This window comes from Carettochelys insculpta, chromosome 10 (genome assembly GCF_033958435.1).
Source record: "Carettochelys insculpta isolate YL-2023 chromosome 10, ASM3395843v1, whole genome shotgun sequence".
In the NCBI taxonomy this organism is placed as follows: Eukaryota; Metazoa; Chordata; order Testudines; family Carettochelyidae; genus Carettochelys; species Carettochelys insculpta.
Window position 1 is genome coordinate 20,802,852 of NC_134146.1, and position 25,878 is coordinate 20,828,729.

The 25,878-nt window shown below is 39.1% G+C and overlaps 1 protein-coding gene across 1 annotated transcript in view; it reads right to left on the reverse strand.

Annotated features, from left to right (window-relative positions):
* The window catches only part of DNER (delta/notch like EGF repeat containing), a 270,062-nt gene that overhangs the window by 92,240 nt on the left and 151,944 nt on the right, over positions 1-25,878 (reverse strand). The window contains exon 5 of the mRNA XM_075003987.1: positions 24,658-24,803. Coding sequence (XP_074860088.1) covers positions 24,658-24,803 — 146 coding nt within the window. The remainder of the gene's footprint in view (positions 1-24,657; positions 24,804-25,878) is intronic.

A 25,878-nucleotide genomic window follows, 5' to 3' on the forward strand; every position in this document is an offset into this window, starting at 1 on the left:
CACTGATCCTATAGCTTTACAGAGGCAAAACTCGTACGACTGTTAATGGGAATTTCAATGGAGTCATGAGATCAGAAAGTGGGGATCTGGAACTGAGATCTGTGCAAGCTAGTTATATATATTAATAATATAAGTCACTATACATTTTTCTTATATAGTGTTCCAGTTAACTGCAAGCATTATCAATTAAAGTCATAAGACAGACTATTAAAGCATATAACAAGAAACTCTACTGAATGTAATCAACATCATGGCAATGGAGGATGCACCCATGTTTATCAAGGTCAGAAGTGGGACCCCAAAGTCCTGCCTTAACAATTTTCTGTAAAACCTGGGACAGATTTCCTAGGTAAAGTCTCTTCAATTTTGCCAAAGTCCCAGACATAAATCTGGAAGCATTCTTCTTCTTAAGTCGTCTATTACATCTCCCAGATCTTGATTTATTACAAAAAAGTGCAAAAAGGACAGTATTTTAAAGACTTTGAAATTCATATTTTAATAATAGACATAACATATGACATCCTAATTAAAATGAAAAAGCAGTTCAGTAGCACTTTAAAGACTAACAAAATAATTTATTAGGTGATCTGAAGAGGTGGGTCTGTCACACAAAAGCTCATCACCTAATAAATTATTTTGTTAGTCTTTGAAGTGCTACTGGACTGCTTTTTTGTTTTGATAGCATATAGACTAGCACGGCTATAAGAACATAAGAATGGCCATACTGGGTCAGACCAAAGGTCCATCCAGCCCAGCATCCCATCTGCCGACGGTGGCCAATGCCAGGTGCCCCAGAGAAGGAGAACAGAAGACAATGATCAAGTGATTTATCTCCTGCCATCCATCTCCTGCCCTTGTTCTGAAGGCTAGGGCACCATACTTTATCCCTGGCTAATAGCCATTTATGGACCTAACCTGCAAAAATTTATCAAGCTCTTTTTTAAACCCTAATAGAGTCCTGGCCTTCACAGCCTCCTCCGGCAAGGAGTTCCACAGGTTGACTGTGCGCTGTGTGAAGAAAAATTTCCTTTTATTAGTTTTGAACCTACTACCCATCAATTTCATTTGGTGTCCCCTAGTTCTTGTATTATGGGAAAAGGTAAATAATTTTTCTATATTCACTTTCTCCACACCATTCATGATTTTATATACCTCTATCATATCGCCCCTCAATCGCCTCTTTTCCAAACTGAAAAGTCCCAGTCTCTCTAGCCTCTCCCCATATGGGACCCGTTCCAAGCCCCTAATCATCTTAGTCGCCCTTTTCTGAACCTCTTCTAATGCCAATATATCTTTTTTGAGGTGAGGAGACCACCTTTCTGTTACTGTTTGATATTCCTAACTGTTTTAGTTATACAAATTATCAAAAAAGTTTTGAAAGAAGACTATGTAACACTAAGGGTGTGTCTACACTAGGAACTAACTTTGAAGTTAGGTGCCTGCAGCGAGTCTACACTAGTTTTCCCTTAGTAGGCCCAAATTCAAAGTCCTTACTCCATACCCAGGAATGGAGTAGTGCCCTACTTTGAAGTTAAACCTCAGAGTAAGGTGTATGTAGATGCTCAACTTCAAAGTCTGTTACTTCCGAACTATGCAGTGTTGTACTAGTACTTCGAAGTAAGCAACTGTGAAGTTACTTTTGTAGTGTAGACACAGCTCACAATTGCTAGCAAATGACCTGAGAACTCCCTTGGCTTTTAAGTACGTTATAATAGTCACAGAGAGGTAGCTGTGTTAAGTTTGTATCTTCGTAAAACAAAAAAGGAGTCAAGTAGCACTTTAAAGATTAATAAAATAATTTATTAGGTGATGAGCTGTCATGAGACAGAAGAAGTGGGTCTGTCCCACGAAAGCTCATCACCTAATAAATTATTGTTAGTCTTTAAAGTTCTACTTGACTGCTTTTCTTGTTTTATGTCATAATGGCTACATCTACACTAGCCCCAAACTTACTACTGAAGCGCTGAAATGCATATTCAGCGCTTCATTAGCATGCAGGCGGCCGCAGCACTTCGAAATTGACGTGCCTCGCCACCGCGCGGCTCGTCCCGATGGGGCTTCTTTTCGAAGTCCCCTTATTCCCATATTCAGCACTTCGTTAGCATGCAGGCGGCCGCGGCACTTCGAAATTGACGCGCCTCACCGCCGTGCGGCTCGTCCCGACGGGGCTCCTTTTCGAAAGGACCCCGCCTACTTCGAAGTCCAGGGGAAAAGGAGCCTTTTCGAAAAGGAGTCCCGTTGGGACGAGCCGCACGGCGGCGAGGCGCGTCAATTTCGAAGTGCCGCGGCCGCCCGCATGCTAATGAAGTGCTGAATATGCATTTCAGCGCTTCATTAGTAAACTTCGAAATGGCCATCTGCGTGGCCATTTCGAAGTTTGGGGCTAGTGTAGACATGGCCAATAAGTTCCTTTTCCTTCTTTTAGACCAACTATTAGAGGACATAACACACACACACAACCAGTACATTATAGCCGAATGCAACAATTATGCAAATATTATGCATAATGCACAGCCGATATGTAATAATCCAAATGCAAGCAAATGCAAATATTATGATGCATGCTGCAATAGAATGCAGAAGGAAATACAGATATGTTCAGGGCCAGAGGGAGGCTGTAGTTATCTTTGTTTCAGATACATAAACAGCAGTGTCCTACACAGAGAAAAACAACAACTTGTGTATTTAATACAATGGAAAACGCTACACTCAACAGAAATCAGAAACATGGTCTTGAGTCTGCGCATAGATCAACACTGCATAGGTCCAAAAACTGGAATGATTTATACTTTATTGGGACTGCAATAAGCTGAATACGCTGAAAAAATGGCGCGCACGTACTTTTACATTCTTCAAAAACTGCAGACCACCAGAACTGACCATGCTCTGTGTGAGTGATGGCAAATCTCCAAACGCAGCTGTAGTTTGAATGAAAGCATAGAGATTTGGCCAAAACCACAATTTACATTGCTACCATATGACACTATAATTTACAATGCAATTTATGTACACAGATACGTATGTAGCCAGTAGAAATCTATTTAGGTACCATTTTTGGCAAATCCATCATCAGATCCTTGTCTCTGAATTGTAAAACTAGACGGAACCTTGAGAGGTCTTCTAATCCAATCCCCTACACTGAAGCTAGGATTAAGGATTACCAAGACCATACTTACAGATGTATCTCTAACCTGCTCTTAAAAATCTCCAGTTACAGAGGTTCCACAGCCTCTCTTGGTGGTAGTACTTAATCAACCTAACAGGAAGATTTTTGTAATTTCCAATTTAAGAGGTCTTCCTGCAGTTTAATCCCACTCCTTAACTGAATCTCAGAGGTGAAAAAGAACAATTTATCTCCCTTCTCCCTGTAATAATCTTGTATGTACTTGAAAACTGTTGTGCCTCCATCCCCACCACCGGTCTACTCTTCACCAGACTGCACAAACCCAATTTTTTCAATGTTCCATAACAAGTCATGTGAGCCTTTATTCATTTTTGTTGCTCTTCTCTGGATTTTCTCCAATCCTTCCTGAAATGTGGCACCTGGAACTGAACACACTATTCCAGATGAAGCTTACCCCAAGCTGGAACAGAAACATTTCTTCTTGTGTCTTGCTTTCAGCATTCCTGATAACGCATCTCAGAAGGATGTTTAACACTGTTGCAAAAAACACTGTTGACTCCTAGTTAGCTTGTGGTCCACTATGATCTCCCAATCCCATTTTGTAGTACTCCTTACTAGGCAGTCATTTCCTCTGCTCCTACCTAACTTTCCCCAGCATTTATAAAGCTAGATGTGCAATCGTTACTAAACTTTTTGAAAAAGAACAAAATAATCTTTTAGGACCTCTGTCGTTGCTTCATTTTCTTTATGTTCACCCCTTCACGGCTCCCCTTGTGTACCAGACCCATCTTGTTCTTGGTCTTCCTCTCGCTTCTAATGTATCTGAAAAGTGTTTTCATGTTACCCTTTATGCCATCATTTCTTCCACTGCAGTCCATGGATCAATGGGTGTCTGCGAGGGTTATACAGGGCATCCTCCATCCAGTTGATCAAATCCTCCCCCTTCCTCCCAGTGCCTCTTGCATGCTGGGGAAGAGTTGTTCTGAAGAAGACTCCCAGGAGTCTCCAAGAATCAGGCTCCATCTCCCAGAGGCTACTCAAGCCAAACTGGGAGATTTTAGGCTGTTGAAAGTCCAGCAGTGCAGCAGGAACTCAGGCAGGCTACCTGCTACCCTGGCCCCATGTTACTTCCCGAAGCGTCCTTGTGAGCCCAAGGTGAGGGCAGACAGTCTCTGTCCTCTGCCTTCCCCCGAGGGTGGACTCGGCAGCTCCCACTGGCTGGGAATGACAGTTAATGAGAGCCCGGGGTGTAGTGCTCTTCTCAGGAGCAGTAGGGATGTACTGACCACTCCCAGGAGTGATGCAAGGTGAAGGGAGTCTGCGTTAGGTCTGCTATACTGCGACTGGGAAGCAACAGAGCTGACCGCTGTTTGCCCAGAGCCAACACCCTGAATCACCTGCCTGAGCCCCTCCTTCACTAAACTTCCTCCTAGAGCTGGTGGGTCCTTGAATTGCTAAAATTTGAGAACTTTCTGGCTTTAGCTAGTTTAATCTCATTTTGTGCCTTGGCCTTTCTAATTCTGTCCCTGCACATGTGCTCTATTTGTTTATATTCATCCTTTGTAATTTTACCCAGTTTTCAATTTTATAGGATTTTTAGCGGTATTCTAGATAATGGAAAATCTCCTGATTAAGCCAGGGTAGTCTCTTGCCAAACTTCATATCTTTCCTAAACAGTGGTACAATTTGTTCTTGTGCCCTTATGACTTTGAAACACTATCAGCTTTTTCCCTTAGACTTGCCTCCACAGGAATCTTTCCTACCTTGAGTTGGTAACATCTGTCATCTTGAAATCCATTGTCTTTAGTGTGCTCTTTTCCCTCCTGCAATTTCTCAGAACTACAAACTATCATTTCATGATCTTTCACCCAAGCTGCCTTCCACTTGCAAATTTTCAACCAGTTCTTACCCATTTGTCAAAATCAAATCTAGCATAGTCTTTTCCCCTAGGGGCTTTCCCCACCTTCTGAAAACACAAATGATAAATCCCCCAAAGTAAATCATTAGTGCCTCTCACAATATGTTTTTCTCAGTTCCCTGTGGCACTGCTGGAGATTACATCAGCACATGGCTCATTTCTGTTAAAAAATCTTCACAATTAACCACCCATTCCTCAAGATCTCGCTGGGTTATCAGTAGCCAGATAACATGAATCACACAGTCACATTATGCAAGCTGTAGGATGAGCACTTAGATGAAGAGAACACAAATCTGTTACAAGTTTAACTGGTCGTGGTTATTTTAACTCTTTCAGGCAGCAAGTGATTTTTATGCTTAAATAAGAGTCAGTCTTCATATCCTAAAATGTGTGAGTTCATGTTCATTTCTGAGTTTAGGATTACTCATCAAATCAAGACAGCTGCTACCCAGATATTAAGGGCAAAAATCAGTTTTCAACAACTCATACCTTCTTTACTGACTGACCAAAGCATGACAATTCACTTAAAAAGGAAAAAGAATAGCCTTTTTAAACATTCTCAGGAAAAACCTTTAAATATTAAGGAGCACTCATCAGGTGAGCTTCACTGGCCCTCATGCACATTATGGGAAGAACGAAGTTTCCAAAATGAGTTAAGAGGCATAATGTGGTGCATGGGCTGATTTCTACCTGTTCACAGAATTTTCCTACTCCCAATTCTGTTTATTCTCTACTTCAATTCTGTTAGGCTTGTTTATGTTAAAACGTAAGATCAATGAATCTAGAACACTTAAAAAAAGCATTTATGCTGTATTAGCAATACCTTAAGCTAAAGAAATGCATGCATCCTAGAGACAGTAGTTACAAAAACTGGATTGTGCCTTTAGAAAGTCTGCATCAGTAAACTTCATTGATATAATATCAAGGCTGCCACATGCACTTGGTTATGTTAACCATTACAAACAATGTTCACTTCCAGTTCTCCTTATAAAGTCCCTAAGGCTGTACTACATCTGAGGAGGACTTGGCACAGCTAAGGGGAGGAAATTGTTTGCTTTTCTGTCACCCAGTCTTGGGGCCATGTACAAAGTATTGCTGGTTAAAGCAACTTGAAGAAAATCAGAACATTTCCATGTGCAATATGTCCAGGGAATGTAAACCCAGGAATCTCCATTAGGTCCATAAAAATGAAAACTAAATATATTTCAGAAAACACATACAGTATAAATGTAATTCCATATTTTTATTTACACACACACACACACACACACACACACACAAATGAAGCTCATTACGTTACCTATATATACACAGAGAGAGAGAGAGAGAGAGAGAGAGAGAGAGAGAGAGAACGTTTAAGGCCAGAAAAGACCAGTGGATTATCTAGTATGATTTCCCATATACTGGTCATTAAATTTACAGTTTTGCCTGTACTGATCCAATAACTTGTGTTTGACTAAAGCATAGCTTGTGTTGGAACATGCGTATCTCTGTAACAGTTAAAAACTGACCACTGTTTAGCAGGACTGCAGATTGGAGACTCTCCAAAACCCAAATCTGAATGCACAGATGGAAATAAAATATTTTAAAAATAAGTGAATTATATTTTCTGAACGAAGTATAGTGTTTTCATACCAGTGTCAACATTTGTTTTTTGTATAACGTTAGAGACCAAACCGTCACAGTGCACAAAACAAATTATATACATTTCACTTCTGGTTTATGTAAACATCTTATCAGTTTAGAAGGCAATTAAAAGCCAGTACTGTACTGAGATTTGAACAACGGCATAAAAAGAATCAAGGGCAACAAATAGCTATTGTACAAATCTTTCTCCATAATAGAGACTGATTGCTTAAATAAATGGTCACCTGGCTACAAGGAAAAAAAACAAAAAAGATAGATAATGCACAGTTTTCTGAACAAAGAATGGGTAGATGATATAGTAGATTGGTGCGAAGCTAGTCTAGTCTACAGAAGCTAAGCCACTGTGCACTGGACAGGGAGAGATGGAAGGAAATAGTGAGAGAGGTGCTGAGCCCATGGTTGATGAAGAAGAAGAATACTGCTACAACAATACTGCTCTGAAATAAACTGTTTTCTAAAGTTTTAAATGCCTTTTATGGGTCTCTATACTTTATGAGAAACAAAGGTGAATGTAATGGCAACAGAAACACAGGCACTGTGGATACAAGCTGTGGTTACTACCACACTTTATTTTTCATTCCATGCTTATATGCAAATTATCTGTAAACTAAAATGCATCTAAACATGTGATGAAATGGTACCATGTCATTAGCTTCTCTGATTAGTGAAGAAAAATAAATAGTAGAAAATTAGTGTTTACAGTAATGCTTTCATTAATTCATACTGTTTCTTTAATGTTAACCTCTACAGATACTGAGAAAACATGAGTCTTTTGAAGATTTTTGTTTAATTTAAAAATAAAATGCACATGCCTTGCTTTTTTTTAACCTTCTTCAGTGAATTCAGTGCTTTTAAAAAATGCCCACTTTGACAAGCCTGGAGAGTGAAATCTTTTTATCCACATAACAAGAACAGAGGTGCAGTGGACTAAATGGATACTTAACAATGTCTCTCATTACAGACCTGAAGAAGCTCCATCTCAGGGCAAAGGAAGTAGTCCTCCTTGCTGTTAGACAACAAAGATGTCAATTTGCACTGGACCCTGATTTAGAAAGGAATTTAAAAAGTATCTTAAGCAACTTTGGAGCCTAAACCTCAGTTTAAAATTATTTAAGCACTCAAGAATCTAAATCCCTTTGAGCTGTAATAACAGTTAAATCCTAGTGCTGAAGTCATTTTGTAAGTGTTTTTGTGATGTGGTCTTTTGTCATATAGGATTTACACTCTTGAATATCAACTTATTTTTATACAAGGCATCAAATAACTATCTTACATCACAATGTTTTCATTTCCAAACTGAGCTTTACTTGAGAAGTCAGGCAAGGCTTTGCATTCCAATATCAATTCCCCGGTGAACTGCTCTGCCAGAGGTTAGACCTGATCAAGACTCAAAGACTTCCTACTCTGCTGTATCACCTCTACGGGTAAATGTGTTCATCCTCTCTAAACTACAAGGCATTTCACACTTGGATGACTAAACTAACACTGTTTTGTAGACTACAGAAATCTGGGATGGCTGCTTTCCCAGATGCTATCTGCTACTCCTCTTGCACATGAAACCAACATTTTGCTGCCTTTTATAAAAGCCAATTTGCTGGTACTAAGAGACACCATTAAAAGTGACTGTCCTGAAGTCAGTTTCAATTTTCTTACCTTCTGTGTTTTTTGAGGTACATTTCATTAATACTTAGGCATGTGAACCTGTTATGGTGGGAGGATCTGGAAGCAACACCTATGACTAAAGTTGCCTGACACTTCATCATCATAAAAATATCATTTGTCAAACGTTACCAATTTTGGGTGGAAATACATCTTGGACATCATCTGGAAAAAAATTCAGCCAGGATAGTTTAGCCAATTCATTATCCAGTTTTTCTCAACTTATACATGGTTCTCACACATTTTACCCATTAAAATACATAGAATCCTGGTGGCTTTTTTTACCAAACTACAGGAATTTTATAGTGTTCGTTTCAACTTTGTTTGAAATCTTGCTAATCTAACAATGCCAATGATCTAGAAAATGATTGTTCTAGAGCACGGTCTACACAAAGAGAAATGGAACCCAATGACCCAGATGGACTACTCTCCTTCTTTTGGAATACAATTATTTCTCAGAAACAGAGGATAACACATTTCAAAAAAACCTACTATTACAGATAAACTCCAGGTTAATCTTAAGCACTTTCCTGAAATTGAGCCAATATTTGTACAGTGGTAGGGTTTACATTATGCCGGGGGGGAGGGGCAGTGTGGCCTAATGGATAGAATACTGGCCAGGAAATGGGTTCTACTTCTGTCTACGCAATTGGATTATTTGGCTGATTTTGGGCAAGTGATTGCTTTTCTGTGCCTGAGTTTCCCCATTTGTATAATCTACTGATGAAAAACATTGTCTGTGCTAGGTATTATTAATTTGTATCATTAGCACCCAACATCTCATAACTCCATTGTTTGAGGCACAATATCAAAACCAAGGCAGAGACTCTGGTTTCCTAATTTAATATGAAACTTCTATGATAAGCAATAGGCAAGAAAGGGGAAAGAAGGATGAGGGTAAGGATAAGAAGTTTACGTTGTTATGTGAGGTGACTACATGAAAAACTGGGTGACATTGGCTTAGCATTTGGAGTAAACTACTCTGGACTATGGTATTGTAAACAGCACATTACTTTTGTCTGGATATGACTGCAGCATGGAGTGCAAGTACATGGCTTTGTTTTCTACTTCGACGATAGCAGTTACAAAAGCACCAGCTCCATAAAACCAAGTTTAAAACTGCAGACCAGAACAGGGCCAGATTAACTTTTCTAGGGGCCTGGGGTTAGTAAATCTTGTGAGGCAAAAAATGAGGGGTTCAGTGTGTGGAAGGCAGATATTAGGGAATGGTTGGGGTGTGGGCTGGCTGTGGGGTGTAGGGGCTGGTTAGGAGGTAGGGTGTGGAGTGTGGGCTGGGGGTGCAGGTCTGGGGGGAAGGCAGGATGAGGGAGAGGGCAGGGGATTGGGATACATATGTGGCACAGCTCCCAGGGGGAACAGGTGGCTCTGCACAGCCCTGTGCTTGCAAACACCACCCTCTGATGCTCCCTTTGGCCATGATTCACAGCCAATGGAAATGGTGAAGGTAGTACCTGCAGGCAAGTGCAGCTAACAATGATGCATGAGGCTTAAGCCAAGGGACAGGGAGCGGGAACATCAGTGTGCAGAGCTGCTTCCAACTCTGCCCTCTATGTACCTTTAAAGTGGCTTTTATAATCCAGCCCTGGACCAGAACAATCTGTCCCTATGTCCCTCCTAATCAAAAGGAAATATTTCAAAAGAGACATGTATTAGCATTTACTGATGCTAATATGTCCCAGGGCTATGGAAAAACAGAATCTGGTGGAGAGTTTCTGGCACCTAAATCATGCCTACTGCCGACCTCTACCACGTCACGGAGCTCAAAGTTTGCAACTTGACTATGTTGGCCATTCATTGGTCAGCAGGGTAGAAAAAGTATTTCCCATAGACGACACGTCTCCCTTGGCCAGAATTCTAGTTCCCTTTTCCCCTTAGAAGCAGGATGCTCAGAGTTGAAGTTTCCAGAATAAACTTTGGCCATTTATGTAGTCATGATATCCCTACAGAACCATAAAAACCTCATGATTTCTCATTTTTGTATAAAATTTATTATAGCATTGTTCCTTTCCCTATTGTCAAAATTATACATAAAACAGAAGAGATGAATTACAAAGTAGGACAAACTTAGTACTAATTTTCAACTCTTGAGTTTAGAAGTTTGCCTATTTCTCTGGAAGTCAAAAGTAAGCTACTCTGCTTTTCTATTTTTAAAAGGTTAACCATGGCTGTTTCATCACTCCTAATCTTTGCCAAGGATTTATGGCATTATAAAAAGAAAACAGAAATAAAGTAATCACATTTCACAGACTGAAATAAGGTCTAGCCTCCCGTAGAGAACTGCTATCCTAAGCAATATAATATATAGGAGATTATAATTCTCATGTCTATCTCTAATAACAAAAAACTGTATGAGAAACTAAGAAAGTAAAATAAATCTGTTCGAGAGATACTAAATATAATTAAAATTGGAGATTCCATTTTAGAATCTGAACAAGAAGAATCTGAAATTTATTGCAAATGTAAGGTTATAATGAATGTTCTTTAGATACTATCTGCAAAGATTTACTACCTATACGAGTATTTAAAAATTAAACTCTTGGGAACCCTACAAATGTCAATTCTCTGAAATGAAGATTACCTTTGCAGTTGTAAATATAGTAGCCAAAAGATGTTTTCAATCTTAAAAGTTTAAATTCTGAGTTTTTGAGGCCCAATTCCCTTCACATTGGTTTAACAGATTCAGCATCAATAGATTTACCTTAATCTAAGCACACGTTTTATAATTCAAAAATATATAAATAACTAGATAAACAAATGAACTTCAAAGGGCCAGATTAAACACTATAGACCTGACATAGGACGCTGGCTCCTGCAGTTACATGATAAGATCGCAATGCTTCCTTTAATAAACATGTTTCTAGTCATCCTTTATGCAGGAAAAATGTGAATTGATGTAACCAACATTTGTCTCAGTCTACACATGCCCTTAAGCAATACTGCCATTCAATATAGCTCTGAATCCAGCTGTCACAGCAAGCAAGGTTGGGCACACAGCATGGGGCAGAGATATCAAATCATCATGTGGAGTATGCCTAGGGCCCCATATTGCCTTAATTCAGCCCCACAAGACTAATTATATAATGGGAAGGAAGGTACATAGCAGAACAGCACAGGACAGTTCTTTGCAGAACAGGAGAAACAAACTGTAATTTAGAGCCCTATCATGTAATCACTTTTAAGCAGATTGCCACACTGAGGTAAATGAATAGTTCTGCTTATAGTCAATGACACTGCAACAGTGTTGAGAATGGTATTGCTTAGTCGGAAATAGGGCCCAAGGAACAGTAATTAAACTAGGACCCAGATGTCAGCTTCCACATAGTCTAAGGATGCCTGCATCTGGAGTTTTGATTCAATTTATTGGGGTTAGTGATGAAACTTGCAACAAAATCCATCTGAAATTCACCAAGTTCAAGGTGTTCAAATACCCTTCTAAACTGACCAGAGTGCAGCACAGATTTCGGTTATACAAGATGTGAGCAATAATCTGTTTAGAAAATTCATAATGGAAAAAATGAAAATGCTAATGAAAATAATGTTTTTCTACCCTCCTGTCCCCCCATTTAAACACGGAGCTCTACTACTCATATTCACAGAGTACTAATTACTGTGTTATACAAGTACGGCAATAAGAAACACATAAAACCCAGAAGCAAAGTACGCTATCATCTTCATGTTTAGTGGCTGGTGCTTGGAATGGATAGCAAATAAATACAAGTATCATATATTAAAATACCACTAAGAATTCATTAATATCAGCATGTCACTCACCAATGTTAACAAAACAAATGGCTAAAAATCTAAGGATAAAGATGATGATATCAGAAGATTATCTACAATAACAATTTACATCAAAATACAGTAACCCAAATGGTTTGAAATCTTGACAACAAAATGTGTTGCAACACTTAAAACTCAAATTTTTAATGATAAACCACAGTTTTGGGATTCACAGAAGTTATTCTGCAGAGATGATAATGTGTCGTTATTTGCTATCTGAGATGCCATCTTCATTTTTCCCAAATCATGGAGTTATTTTTGTTTTCCTGCGTAGGTGAGATGTGCTCATTAATTTGAGCACAAAAGCAACACAAAGGGAAGAAGAAATTACACTATCATAATCCTAAACAATTCCAACTAAATAATGTAATATGTATACACAATTCTTCTGTACATTTTAATTAAATTTAATATGGAATATAATTGTATAATGCAAAAGCATATATATAAGGATCTGAATACCAACTAAATTGAAATCAAACCAATTTGTTAACAGCAAATCCAATATAAATTCTCTGCTATTTTTTAGTATAGGAATATTTTCCAATAATAATTCAATCTGCATTCTTAATTATAGTTAATTTGTCCTTAACAAAGACACCAAGATTTAAACTGATGCCTGTCTCTACCTTCCTCAGACAGACTTACTGTTTTGTTCAAATTTTCAGCTACTTACTATAATGAATAGACCAAATACTACTCTGGTTTAGACTACTGTAAATCTGGAGCAACTCCACTGAAATCACTGATTTAAATCAATGTAAATTAAAGCCTCTATCTAAAAGACATAACCTTTCATTATGAAACAAAGCTTTGTTTTGTGAAAACTGACATCAGAATGTATATCAGTACTCACTGGCTATGTCTACATGGCGTGCTGCTGCGGGCAGGGTCATGCAAATGAGGGCACTTGACAATGCAAATGAAGTGCTCATTTACAAATCATATGTCTCATTTTCATACTCTTGTGTAATCACTGTCCTAGCAGAGGTTTCAGTTGCCACAAAATAAACCATGCAGACAGGGGTTGGTCGATCAAAACCTCCCTTGTCGACAACCCCTTATCCCTCATTTTTGTCAGGGAGCACCTCACTTGCATTGTCGAGTTCCCTCATTTGTAGGACCCTGATGGCAGCAGCACGCCATGGAGCCATAGACACTATGTTTTATCACACCTGAATGCATCCAGAGACACTAAAACAGCAGCATCAAGAAAGGTGAGACCTTCCTGTCATCCACCTTAATGAAATCGTGTTTGTGATAATGTAAATGCTAATAGTGGTAATTGCTTCAGTCCTAAATGACATTGAAATATGTCCAGAAAATATGCTGTTCTAGTGTTACCTCTGAATGGATGTCTGATGCCATTCAGATAAAACATACCAGAACATCCGTGTGTGTTTCATCATGAATTAAATTACGTTGGCAGTTAGGTCAGCTGTATCTGATTTTGATGGCTGTTGCAGTCCAGCAAGGCAGTATCATCTACTGAATTGTGAAGTGCTATTTAGTACATTTATATTTACGTATTGTCACATTCATACATGCATGCACTGCATGCTATTTTTCAATTGTCTCCTTTGATTTTCTACATGGAGAATTTCACCCATTGTTGCCCAGTCACTGATATCTCTGCACCAGTGCAAACCTCTAGTACAGACAGGCAAAATATGATAGAATCCAATTAGCAGGGGTGCACCTAACCCCAGTCTGAAACCAGGATAAACTCTACAGCTGCATATGGTGGTTTACTGGTGGTTTCACTGTTGAAAGTACATTAGTGGTTGACCACCAGTGTCTGAAACTGGGGCAAATAGTCAGCACAGACAATATTTTAGATTGATATCTGCATGTTCTTGATTAAACCTAACATTTTACAATATTGATATATGTTTACATTTTCTTATGGGTTTTTAAACTTTCAAAAATTCAGTCAGAAATGTGTTATAATTTGCTAGAGATTATACCACAGAGGAATCTGAAGTTACGTTGTGTTCTACGTGTGACAAATATGGATACATTGAAAAAAAATACTTTTTGTAAATTCTGTTGTGTTAGAATATAATCATATTTTAACCTAAATGCATAACGTAGCATTCTTTAAAAGCATATTATGAAAAATTGTTATTGTTAAAGAAAAATGACATAAGATATTCACATTTTTATTGGTGAACTAATTAAGTTTATGCTATGTAAACTGTCATTTTCATGATAAAATATATCTTTAAAAGTATGAACATCTTTAGAAGATTAAAGGTTATTATTCCATTATTCCAATGTCATTGTTAGCCCATACTGGCAAAAATATAAAAATTATGTATATATGCTACTAGGCATACAAAGATGACACCTACTAAAGGACATTTTTCATGTATGAATCAAAGCCAACATCTAAACTTGAAATTTATATTGCCGTAATTATATTATGAGAGAGAGAGAATACCACACACCTGACTGACAAAGCCATGCCAATACAGCCTCCATTATAGACACAGCTATACTGATGGACAAGTGCTTTGATGGCCTGCTTAATATCAATCAGGAGATGGTGTTCCGAACACACAGAAGTTCTGTCAGAAGAGGATACAATCTTGACTCAGAATCCGCTCCCTAAAAAGAACTTGGACCAGACGACTGTGTGTTGCATTCCACACATCACCAGTACAGCAAAAACGTGAAGGGAATATATGCCCTAGCACGTAAGTGCTGACTTCCCTTCCAGCTTGATCTGCCCCCTTCCCACTCCACCCTTTCTCCCAAGCCACTGCCCCGACCCTGCCTCCTCCCACCCCTACTCAAACAAGTATGCAGCACCTCCATTCTGCCCCTCCCTCACAGAGCATCCTAAAGGCCTCCAAACAGCTGTTTCTTGGCAGGCAGTAGGCACTGGGAGGCAGACAGAGAAGCTGGGTCAATGGGGCCACCAGTGGGTGAGAGGTGCTGGGAGGAAAAAGGGAGCTTGGCTACTGGTAGGTGCTGAGCACCCACTAATTTTTCCAGCTGGGTGCTTCAGAGCAGCCACAGAGTGGCACCTCTGCCCTAGAAGACCTTTTGATTTCATTATATTGTATTCAACAGCTGGAGAAAATAACATTTAACTAAATCCAAACACGGAGGTATCATATTCCTTACTCAGCAGTTTGCCTGAGAGAGAAATGAGTAAAAGCTGGATAACGAGCTCTAGATCTGGCCCAAGCTCATTTGTTTGCTGTTTTACATGTTGTACAGATTACAGCATGCCTGGCTATGAATAATACAAGAAGCCATTAATCATACTTTATTTTCTAGTTAAGCAGATGTGGAAACATGTTTTCTTTTGAATTGAAATACATGTGAATCAAAATGGTACGGTACATAAGCACACAAAGATGTTCATTAATTGTCCTCTTAGCTCTAGAAGCAATGGGAACTTTTAGCTTATTCATGGCATTAGGCCTTCTACACATTTGTCTAAGAACATGCTTTGCAAAGTGGAAGACAAAGAGAATGAATTACACATAAAAACAAAAACACAAAGAGCATGTTGCAAAGATAATGGAATTAAAGCTTCAGCTTTGTAAAAATAAGGACAGAAGATCAGCCCTGTGGGAAACTGACACTATGACTGAGTCACGCTGAGCATATAATTTTGACAATTGCTTGTCAGGAAAATCACCAAGCCATTCCAGGTCCTCTCTCACCTTGGATAAGGAAGATAATGGCTAAAAACATCTCACTCAACTAAACATGACTTCCCATGATCAAGTTCATTAAAACTAAACTATTCATACTGGCTCTGAATCCATGTTTCTAGTCTTAAATTCTAGGGCTAAAAAGCAAGAAAATTAATGTTTGAAAAGTAATTAAGAACAAATAAATAAAATTATATTTTTATTCTCAGTGCGATGAAAAAAATATCAGAAATTCACTGTATTTGGACATCAGAAACCTAGCCAATGCCTTGGCAGATTATTCCCAGTTTAGAATGAGATTTAAAAGTAGTTTATCTGCATTTCTAGAGATCATAAATGTTAGTTTAAGGGATTTCCTGAAGTATGCACCAATGAACAGAAGGATTGTTTTCTGTAAAAATTAAAGACATGTTATAATTTTGAACCCAAGTTAAAATTGTAGAGAATGAAGACTTATGACGAATATTGCTAATTCTGTTTCTAGTTCTTGCTGCCTATAATGTGTTGGTATCTACCTCTTTGGTATCTACCTCTCTACGGCTTCTCTTGGTCCAATGGCTCCATCTGCTGCTGGTAGTCAGCCATAAGCTATAGTGTGCTAGATGTTGTTCCAATTGCAACTTATTCCCTTAATAAATATGTTCCTGTCATTATTGTTCAACAGATGTATACAAGAACTGAATTCCCCATATCCTTGCATTAGGCTGGTTTGAAAGGGGATTGATGTCATACCACATTTCCAGGATGATCTCTAAATAACCTGGTATTAAAAAAAAAATATATTACTCTGTGGGCCAGAAAATGCGTGTTGGATAGCTGCTTATTTTGGAGGACTAATAAAATAATGGTTCAGTTTGAAAACCTAATAAGATGACATTTCAGCCTCTTGCAACTGCTATGATAAAGAACAATGTGTAAATAAATGGCCTGTGATGGAATGAATATATACATCTCTTTTTGATTCAGCGTATATAATTGCCTCCACGACCTCCAAAAATGATATCTGCACACCCTTTCACTGCATGAATAAATAGATAAATATGTGAGGACCTATCTGAGCCCTTCTGTCTACTACTGTGCATGTATGGATCACATAAATGCCATTTGGGAAAGCAGTGGAGGGCCACGGGGAAAAGGCACCAGTAAGATAACTTCTTTTTCCAAACAAAAAATCAGTCAAATAGCACTTTAAAGACTAACAAGATAATTTATTAGGTGAGCTTTCATGGGACAGACCCACTTCTTCAGACCATAGCCAGACCAGAACAGACTCAATATTTAAGGCACAAAGAACCAAAAACAGTAATCAAGGAGGACAAATCAGAAAAAAGTGATCAAGGTGAGCAAATCAGAGAGTAGACAGGTAGAAGGGGGCGGGGAGGGAGGTCAAGAATTAGATTAAGCCAACTAGTTCTAATTCTTGACCTTCCCCCTGCCCCCTTCTACCTGTCTACTCTCTGATTTGCTCACCTTGATCATTTTTTTTCTGATTTGTCCTTGATTATTGTTTTTGGTTCTCTGTGCCTTAAATATTGAGTCTGTTCTGGTATGGCTATGGTCTGAAGAAGTGGGGCTGTCCCATGAAAGCTCACCTAATAAATTATTTTGTTAAAGTGCTACTTGACTGATCAAGGTGAGTAAATCAGAGAGTAAAGAGGTAGAAGGGGAGGAGGGGAAGGTCAAGAATTAGAATTACTTGGCTTAATCTAATTCTTGACCTTCCCCCCGCTTCTACCCATCTACTCTCTGATTTGCTCACCTTGATCATTTTTTTCTTTTTTGTTTTTGATAGTATATAGACTAGCACAGCTCCCTTTCTTTTTCCACGAAATAATTGTTAGACCCTTGATCAAGACAACCTCTCTACAGCTATCTCCAAGACTCAAACTTTCATTTCCGGAGGAAGATTCTTGAGACAACTGTGGCCCCAGTTAGTCTTAGGGCAAAGCACAAATTGAACCAGTTGTGATCACTGATGATCACCATTCCTGATTCTTTTAGATATGTTACCTGGCTCAGTTAACACTGACCATTGTAGCCTCCAGAATGGAAACACTGTATCCAGTGGTAATAGGAGGAACCTACACAGGCCCAAACCCTGTGAGACTCTGAGCAGTTAGCATGAGACTTGAGGCCTACAAACCTTAACCTAAACAAGGTAACCAGTAAAAGCATTGAGTTACAGGGGAACTTAAGATTTTTGCTTAGTTAACAGTTGCAATTTGCTAACAGTGCATGAAATGACTACCAGATTATGGCAAGGAAATATTTTATGTATTTTGGATAAGAACTTCTGTATCTATGTAATTGCAGGACTGGTATGGCAACTAACTGACAAGTGACAATGGCCTTAGGATAATTAATATGCTAACTTATAGGCTAAGGACATCCCAATACTACCAGGGTAACAAATTTAGTTCTGGTTGGAGGAAGGAGAACATTTGTGTACATAGTTAGGGCATCCACTGGACCCTATAATAGGCCAAACCACCACAGAAACTAGAGAGCTCTCAGGACCTTACCTATTGGACTAGCTTGGCTTGCCAGAAATCAAATAGGACTTTGATAGATCACAATCTCCCTTCCCTCTTTTAAGTCTCCATAAGACTTGTGAAAGCACACATATGGGTTGATTTGGGATGTCAGTCTCATTTTACACTATAGTTTCATTCTCTATTGTTTTGGAACATTTGTATTAACTGTATTAATAAAAATTATTAAAGTCTCAGCTGTCACCAGTATGAGTATCACTGCTGGGCATATCAGGGTCCCCAGTACAAAACTGAATTAGAAAGTAATCTTTCTACTGTGCTTAGCTCTGGGGCAGGAACCTAGTAAGCCTCAGAAGTTTAACTGATTAATTTGTCAGTTGGGAGTTTAATTGGAAACTCTAAAGGAAAATTGATACATAATCTATACACACTCAATAAATTAGGCAACTTCATGAGGTGGTGTTCCTCCCTGTAATGGGTTCCACTTCTGATGGGTCTTTCTGGGCACCCCCATCAGTGGTGGGGGGATGTGGGTGCCTGTACTCCTCGAAAGTTCAATAAAGTCCTTTGGCTGCTTAGCCTCCAGCTACCTCTCTCTAGATACAATAGTAAGTCTTTCAGTTACTCGGCCATCACAGCTGATTCACAGTCCATATCAACTCAATTGTTTTTATACCCTCAGCCCTCCAACCAACCCCCACTCTGTGGAGATATAAACCCCTTCCAGGGCCTCCTGTTAGCAAGGCCTGTCTCAGCACACTTTCTATAATAGCTCTCAAAAGAGTCCTTGCTCTTCTCAGGGCCCTACCTGCAGTGTGTCAGCACCTGCTGGCAGTCCGCAGTGCTGGGCAACCCTCCACATGGAGCTCTCCAAGGTACATCTTCCCTCCGCAAAGTCTCCAGCCACACTGCACTGTTTCTGGTGCTGCATCTCCTTTTTACAGGCCTTTCTGACTCCTGATTCTCCAAACTTCTTTTGGCTGCTCTAGCCTCCTTGGAGGACTTCTCTATGATTTGGATGATGGGACAAGGCCACAAGTCTTCCATCCCATCACACTCCCCTAACAAAGCCTACCAAGAATATAAGAAGCTCCTCACATGACTCCACAAGTGAAAACAGTCAGTCATTCTCCTTCCTCTTTGTAACCTATCTCCAGGAATTTGAAGGCTGCTATCAAATTCCCCCTCACTCTTCTCTTCTGTAGTCTAAATGAGCCTAAATCCCTCAGCCTCTCCTCAGACATCACGTGCTCCAGTCCCCTAATCATTTTTGTTGCCCCCCCCGAACTTTCTCCAATACGTCCACATCCTTTTTATAATGGGGGGCCTCAGAACTGGCACAATATTCCAGATGTAGCCTCACCAGTGTTGATTAAAGGGGAACAATCACTTTCTTAGATCTGGGGCAATGCTCGTACTAATGCAGCCCAAAATGCCATTAGCCTTCTTGGCCACGAGGATACATTGTTGACTCATGTACAGGTTCTCATCCACTGCAATGCCCGGGTCCTTTTCTGCAGAACTATGATCTCCAACCTGTAACAGTGTTTGGGACTCTTATGTCCTAAGTGCAGGACTCTGTATTTCTTCTTGTTTAAACTTCATCAAGTTGGCCCAATCCTCCACTTTGTCTAGGTCATTCTGGACACTATCCCTACCCTCCAGCATATCTACAGCTATTCTGTGTGGTTGGCAGTGATAGCAAATGATTTCTGAATGAGGTTCAATGCTTTCATTTTAAATAGAGCTGCTGTAAAGAAGGTTTGAAATTTGAAATTTTCTAACAACTTACCTATTTCACATTTTTGTGAAAAAATGTACGTTGTTTATCTACCAGCTACAGAGCTCATCAAAACAACTGTGCTTTGAAATTTGTCAATGTAAAAGGCCACTACTTGCAAAAATAATCCTCTTTTTCTGAGTTTTTACTTTTAAACTTTTAAATGGCATGATGCCTTGTTCTCCCTATAGACTGATTCTTTACATGGTTCTAAGGCTTTACAACAATAAAGGCTAACAACTGGGATCAACTGACTGGGCATTCTCAGTGAGGGATCTGAATTTAATGCCTGCCTTGCATAAAGGCCTATGCTGCGTATTCCAAAGGTTTGAAGGTAATGTGTTGGATACTGAATGGGATTTTGAAGATGAAAGTTGACACACCCTGCTTGATAGGGAAGAACCTTTATTTTTTTAAATGGTATAGGTGAAAGATCTACAAAAGTAGGTTAATTAAAAATATACATATCTTCACAAATGAAACACGGAATACACTAATACATCATCATTTCCAAAACAATCAGATACTTTAGATGTATATAGTATAATATAATGTATTAACAGATGGGGGGAAAAGAGAAAGAACGTGGAAAAATACACAGGGGCTGCATCTACACTAGAGAGTTTTATTGACAAAACCAGGGTTTTGTCAACAAAAGTCGCAGAGCGTCTACATGCAAAATGTGTTTTGTTGACAGACTGTTGCCAAAGCTCAGCACTTCCACTGCCAGCGTTCTGCCTCTCTGTGGTAAGGAAGGGTGCCTTTGTCGAAAGTTTCCGTCAGCCAAAAAGCTGTGTAGATTCCCCGGGGAGCCCTCTGTCGACAGACAGGGCTTCTGGTTCACTGGGCAGCCCTGTTTGCTGAGCTTCTGGTTGGCCATTCTGTTGAGAGAGTAGCCAGGTAGTCTGGCCACTCTCTGTTGACAGATCAGATTGCTCTTTTGATTTGTTTTTCTATGTGGACGTGACTTATCAACAGAAGTTTTGCCAGAAGATCTTTTCTGACAGTGATTTCTGTCAACAGGTCACTGCAGTGTAGACATAGCCAGGGAAAAAGAAACATTCCAGCTCATATGCTTCATCTTCCAAATGAATATCGGCAGAACTACTCTTATAAAGTTTCATATTTTGTACCTGTGCTTTTAGAGTATTAATTAATGCATGTAAGAATTAACACAAATAAAATTATCCTTACTAAATTAAGTAATTATTTTACTGAATAACAAGCCTGCAATCATATTATGATGCCCCATGCTAAGGATGCAACATAATATTATACAAGTTGCTTATGGGATTTAGAAAGACGTGGCTCTGAAATAAAATTTTTAAATTTAAAAGGAAATGCATTTAAAAATTAAACTAGTTTATGAAATAGGAAATATGTACTAGAATGAACAACACTGATAGACAACTACTACAGTAAGGCACTAAAATTGGAAAGTAAAATTTATTTCTAAAATAATCTTGTACATGTTGAACCTCTCTTGTCCGGCACCCTGGGGACCTGACCAGTGCCAGAGGAGAGAATTTTCCAGATCATGGGAGAGCAATATTGTCTAGCAGCAGTACCAACACTTCCACTGCTTACGGGGCTCTTAGAAGACATTTGGGGTAACCTACAGCTAAATAACAGACAGAACACTGAGAGCCAGGTGGCTGTAAACAAACTGCATGGGAACACGGGAAACTTGGTCACAACAATGTAAGTAGTCGTCCAGTTTACTACAATCAAGACAGATTATGGATGATGCCAGATGAGAGAATTCCATATTAGAGAGGTTCAGCCTGTAGTAATGCTGTATATATATATTATCACAAGTATTTTAAAAATTGCATACTTCGGGTCTGAAGAAGCTGTTCCAGTCTTCCAGATTTTAAAACTATCATGGGTATGTGATCTCTAACAATTCAGTTATTATCAGCGCAGTTCAAACTATAATTTTCTGTCAGTATAATGTGCTTTTATTTAGAGTTTAAATTAGTAAATGGTAGCAGCTGAGCTATTACTTAATTTCACAAACATGCCAACTTTTCTGTGCACAGAAGGCTCACATATGTTAATAATGGTTCAACAGCCAGCACTTTTTTCTCCCAAGCGAAAATTAAAAATGCACATTAATCTGGATTTTTACTGTGCTCTAAATTTTTTGTTGTTCATGTAGTAAAAACAGTATATAAACACAAGACATTTTCCATACAGACTATCAGAGAACATGTGCCTTAATTCAGAGATACACAGGTTAAGCTTGGTAAAAATCACATTCACACAGCAGAGTTTGGCAGAAGGTTTTGTAATAGGAATACTCTTATCTTTGCATGTTATTTTGTCCAAACTATGAATCCACAAAGTGAACTATGAAATTCCTATTATCTTTACTAGGTAGTAGTAGGCATCCTTCGATCCTGAGGGATCATGGGTTTGCGCCCCAGTTGGACTGATTCGAGCAGTGTCTTCTGTGGCTGTGCAATCCAATCCAGGAGTGGCAGTCCTTTCCGCACTGTGAGCAGCGGTAGGCAGATGTCGCTCTGGTATCTTTACTATAGTCCTTCAAAATAGTCTCATTAAAAGGAAAGAAAAGTTGACAGGCACAGTAACCAGGTGCCCTAAGGAAGAACATAATGGCTGGGTCTACACTAGCACCCCCGTTTCACAAGGAGGATGCCAGTGAGACACTTTGGGATAGAGGCACTGCAATGGATTAGCATTATGGCAGCCACAGCACTTCGAAAGTGCCACTTTTGATCGAGCGCAGCGTGTCTACATGGGGTCCTTTTCAAAAGGACCCTGCACACTCTGAAATCCCCTTATTCCTATCTGGTTATATGGGATTTCGAAGTGTGCAGGGTCCTTTCGAAAAGGACCCCATGTTGATGAGCCGCGCACGATTGAAAGCGGAACTTTCTAAGCACCACAGCCACCATTATGCTAATGAGGTGCTGCATATTCTTTGCAGCACCTTATTAGCATACTCCAACGTGTCTCATTAGCATCCTCCTTTCGAAAGGGGGGTACTAGTGTAGACCCAGCCAATGTAACACAAAAAAATCAGAATTGTCATTGTGCAGGGGTCAGCAATCTGCAGCTGCCAGCGTGCCCTGCTTCCCACACTTCCATTGGCTGGAATGGCAAACCATGGCTCCGGGGAGCTGTGGAGGGCAGGGCTTGCAGATGGTCAATGCAAACAAAATGCCTCCCAGTGTACAAGTGGGTTACCCTGATGGTCTGTGTGCTGAAAATTGCTAACACCTGTCATAGTAGGTCAGACCAATTGCCCATTTAGCTCAGCATTTGCTGTGTCTTATGACAGTGGCCAATGCCAGATGCTTCAGAGAGAATGAACAGAACAGGGCAATTAACTAGTGATCCCTCCTCATCATCCAGTCCCAGTATATGGAAGTCACAGGCTTAGGAACACCAAAAGCATGAACTCACTAAATTTTTTTCTGAGTCCAGTTATAGTCTTTACAACATCCTCTGGCAAAGCCTTTTAGAGGTTGACTGTACATTGTGTGATGAAATATAAGCATGTATGTTTTTAAAGGTACTGCCAGTTCATTTCACTGGGTGATCCCCTGGTTCTTGTGGTATATGAAGGGGTAAAAACATGCTTCCGTATTCACTTTTTCCACACCAGTCTTGATTTTATAGACCTCTCTCAGATGTCCCTTTAAACTTTCCTTTTCCAAAGTCCAGTCTTTTTAATTTCTGCTCATATGGAAGCTGTTCCATAGATGTAACTCACTTTTTGTTACCCCTCTCTGTACCTTTTCCAGTTCTTAGATAGATAGATAGATAGATATTAAACCTTTAAATAGCTCTGCCTCGTTTCATCCAAGCTGATATATGGTTACACACAGAGGAATCAGTGGTGCCATTTTATAATTTCCGAGCAAGTTCTCACATAGACTAGTATACATAGCACAAACGGTACAAGATTTCACAAAACCTTAAAACAACAGAGCTATGTAGACTGCACTAACTGTACGGTGCAGATCTGCAGGTTCATGTGAAGATTTGGCTTCACCCCTTATCGCAACCCAACATTCTTCAGTGCAGGCGCTGCTTTCCAGGCTAGTCATCAGGGGAAGCTGTTTACCCATTCTACTAATCTTTTACCGAAATATTTAAGAAATTTCCAATACAACACTATGGGCATCATTATTGTGAACATTTATCAATTAATGCATTTGTTTTAAAAGGGGGCACATTTATATTTTGAGACAACTGGTGAAGAAAAGTATTCCTTGAAGGTGAAAGCTTGTTCTGATGAAACATGCATTACTTTATACTTGATATGAATAATGTTTTTGTTATCGGTGCAGTGCTTGATTCTTCCCATCTCTAATTATTTCATTGCTTTCCATATTTTTAGTTTTGCAAATGATGTGGCAAATAAGTACACCATTATTATTCAGCTTTTACCAACTTTTTAAACATACAGACATGCATGCATACACAGTGGAATTAGCATAGACACACAAGTATAAACATATCAGCTATGCAGTAGGTCTACCTCATTTAATCTCTACTCATTAAATAATGCTTTTGATAATGTTTCACCTTACCTCAGAGGGTTTTGTGACACATTTTCCCTTTCCCAAACACTCAAAATCTTCTGAGTGGCTTCCAACAGGCATGCAGGTGCTGACTTTTACCACCACAGTTAAGCGTAAAGCCACAATGCATTTAGCAGCTGAATCATTCACAAAACCTGAAAATAAAGAGAACAAAATTTTCAATTTAAAATAAAAAATTCTAATGAATGGTTTAATTATTAGTAAAGTAAAAAAATACTGAATACTAAGAAACTATGGGTCAAATTCCACCTCATTCACTTCTTATGAAATCCCACTGAAATGTCACATGGGATTTAAGTCAGAGTAGAGCTAGCCCACGTTACTAATTAAGTTGACTGACCAAAGGAAGACATTCTAGAGCCAAGAGCCATCATTAGATTCTCATTCAGCACTCCTTTCTCTGTCAAAACTCCACTTCACCTCAAAGAATGGGTAAGTTACTTAACATGGCCTTTAAGTAAAAGGTACTAACCCAGCCCTTAAAGTTGGTCTTCAATTTGCCTTTTTTCTGATAAAAGAATATTTTAATTTAAGTATCATGAAATATATAACACACAACTACAACAGCTTAGAAGATCTGCCTGAAGTGATGAAATAAAAGACTAATTTTCCTTGAATTTATCTGTTTAAGGTAGAATATTAAACATTTCTGTAATTTTTCTTATTTTATTTTACCCAAGTTTTTAGTGGTAACATGAAAGGAAATCCAACAAAGTGAAAAAAAAGTAGGTTAAAATTTAACTTCAGTAGTATGGAAGAATTACTTTGAGCACATCACTGAAACAGCATAATATAAATTTTAATGAATCAGTAATGACTGAAATGTTTCCTACCACCATTTTTTGTCAGAGTTGTGCAGCTTTACTCTCTACTTCAAGGCATAACTGGCTGTATGTACACTAGCAAGTACTTTCAAAAGATTTTTCGAAAGAATGGGGCTCTTTCAAAAGATTCTGTGGAGCACATACACACAAAAAATGTTCTTTGGAAAGTAAATTGAAAGAATGTGATGTCCCTTTCAAAATCACTGTTCCTTTCCCATTTCAGGAAGAGTCCTTTGAAAGCTCCTTTCGAAAGACAATGTGTGTAGACACTCTGCAGGTCCTTTTTTTTGAAAGAGAAGTCTTCATGGGGCCTGATTTTTTGATCCATGGACCGTTCTTTCGAAAGAGCAGATCGCTCTTTTGATCCATTTTTTTATGTGTTGAC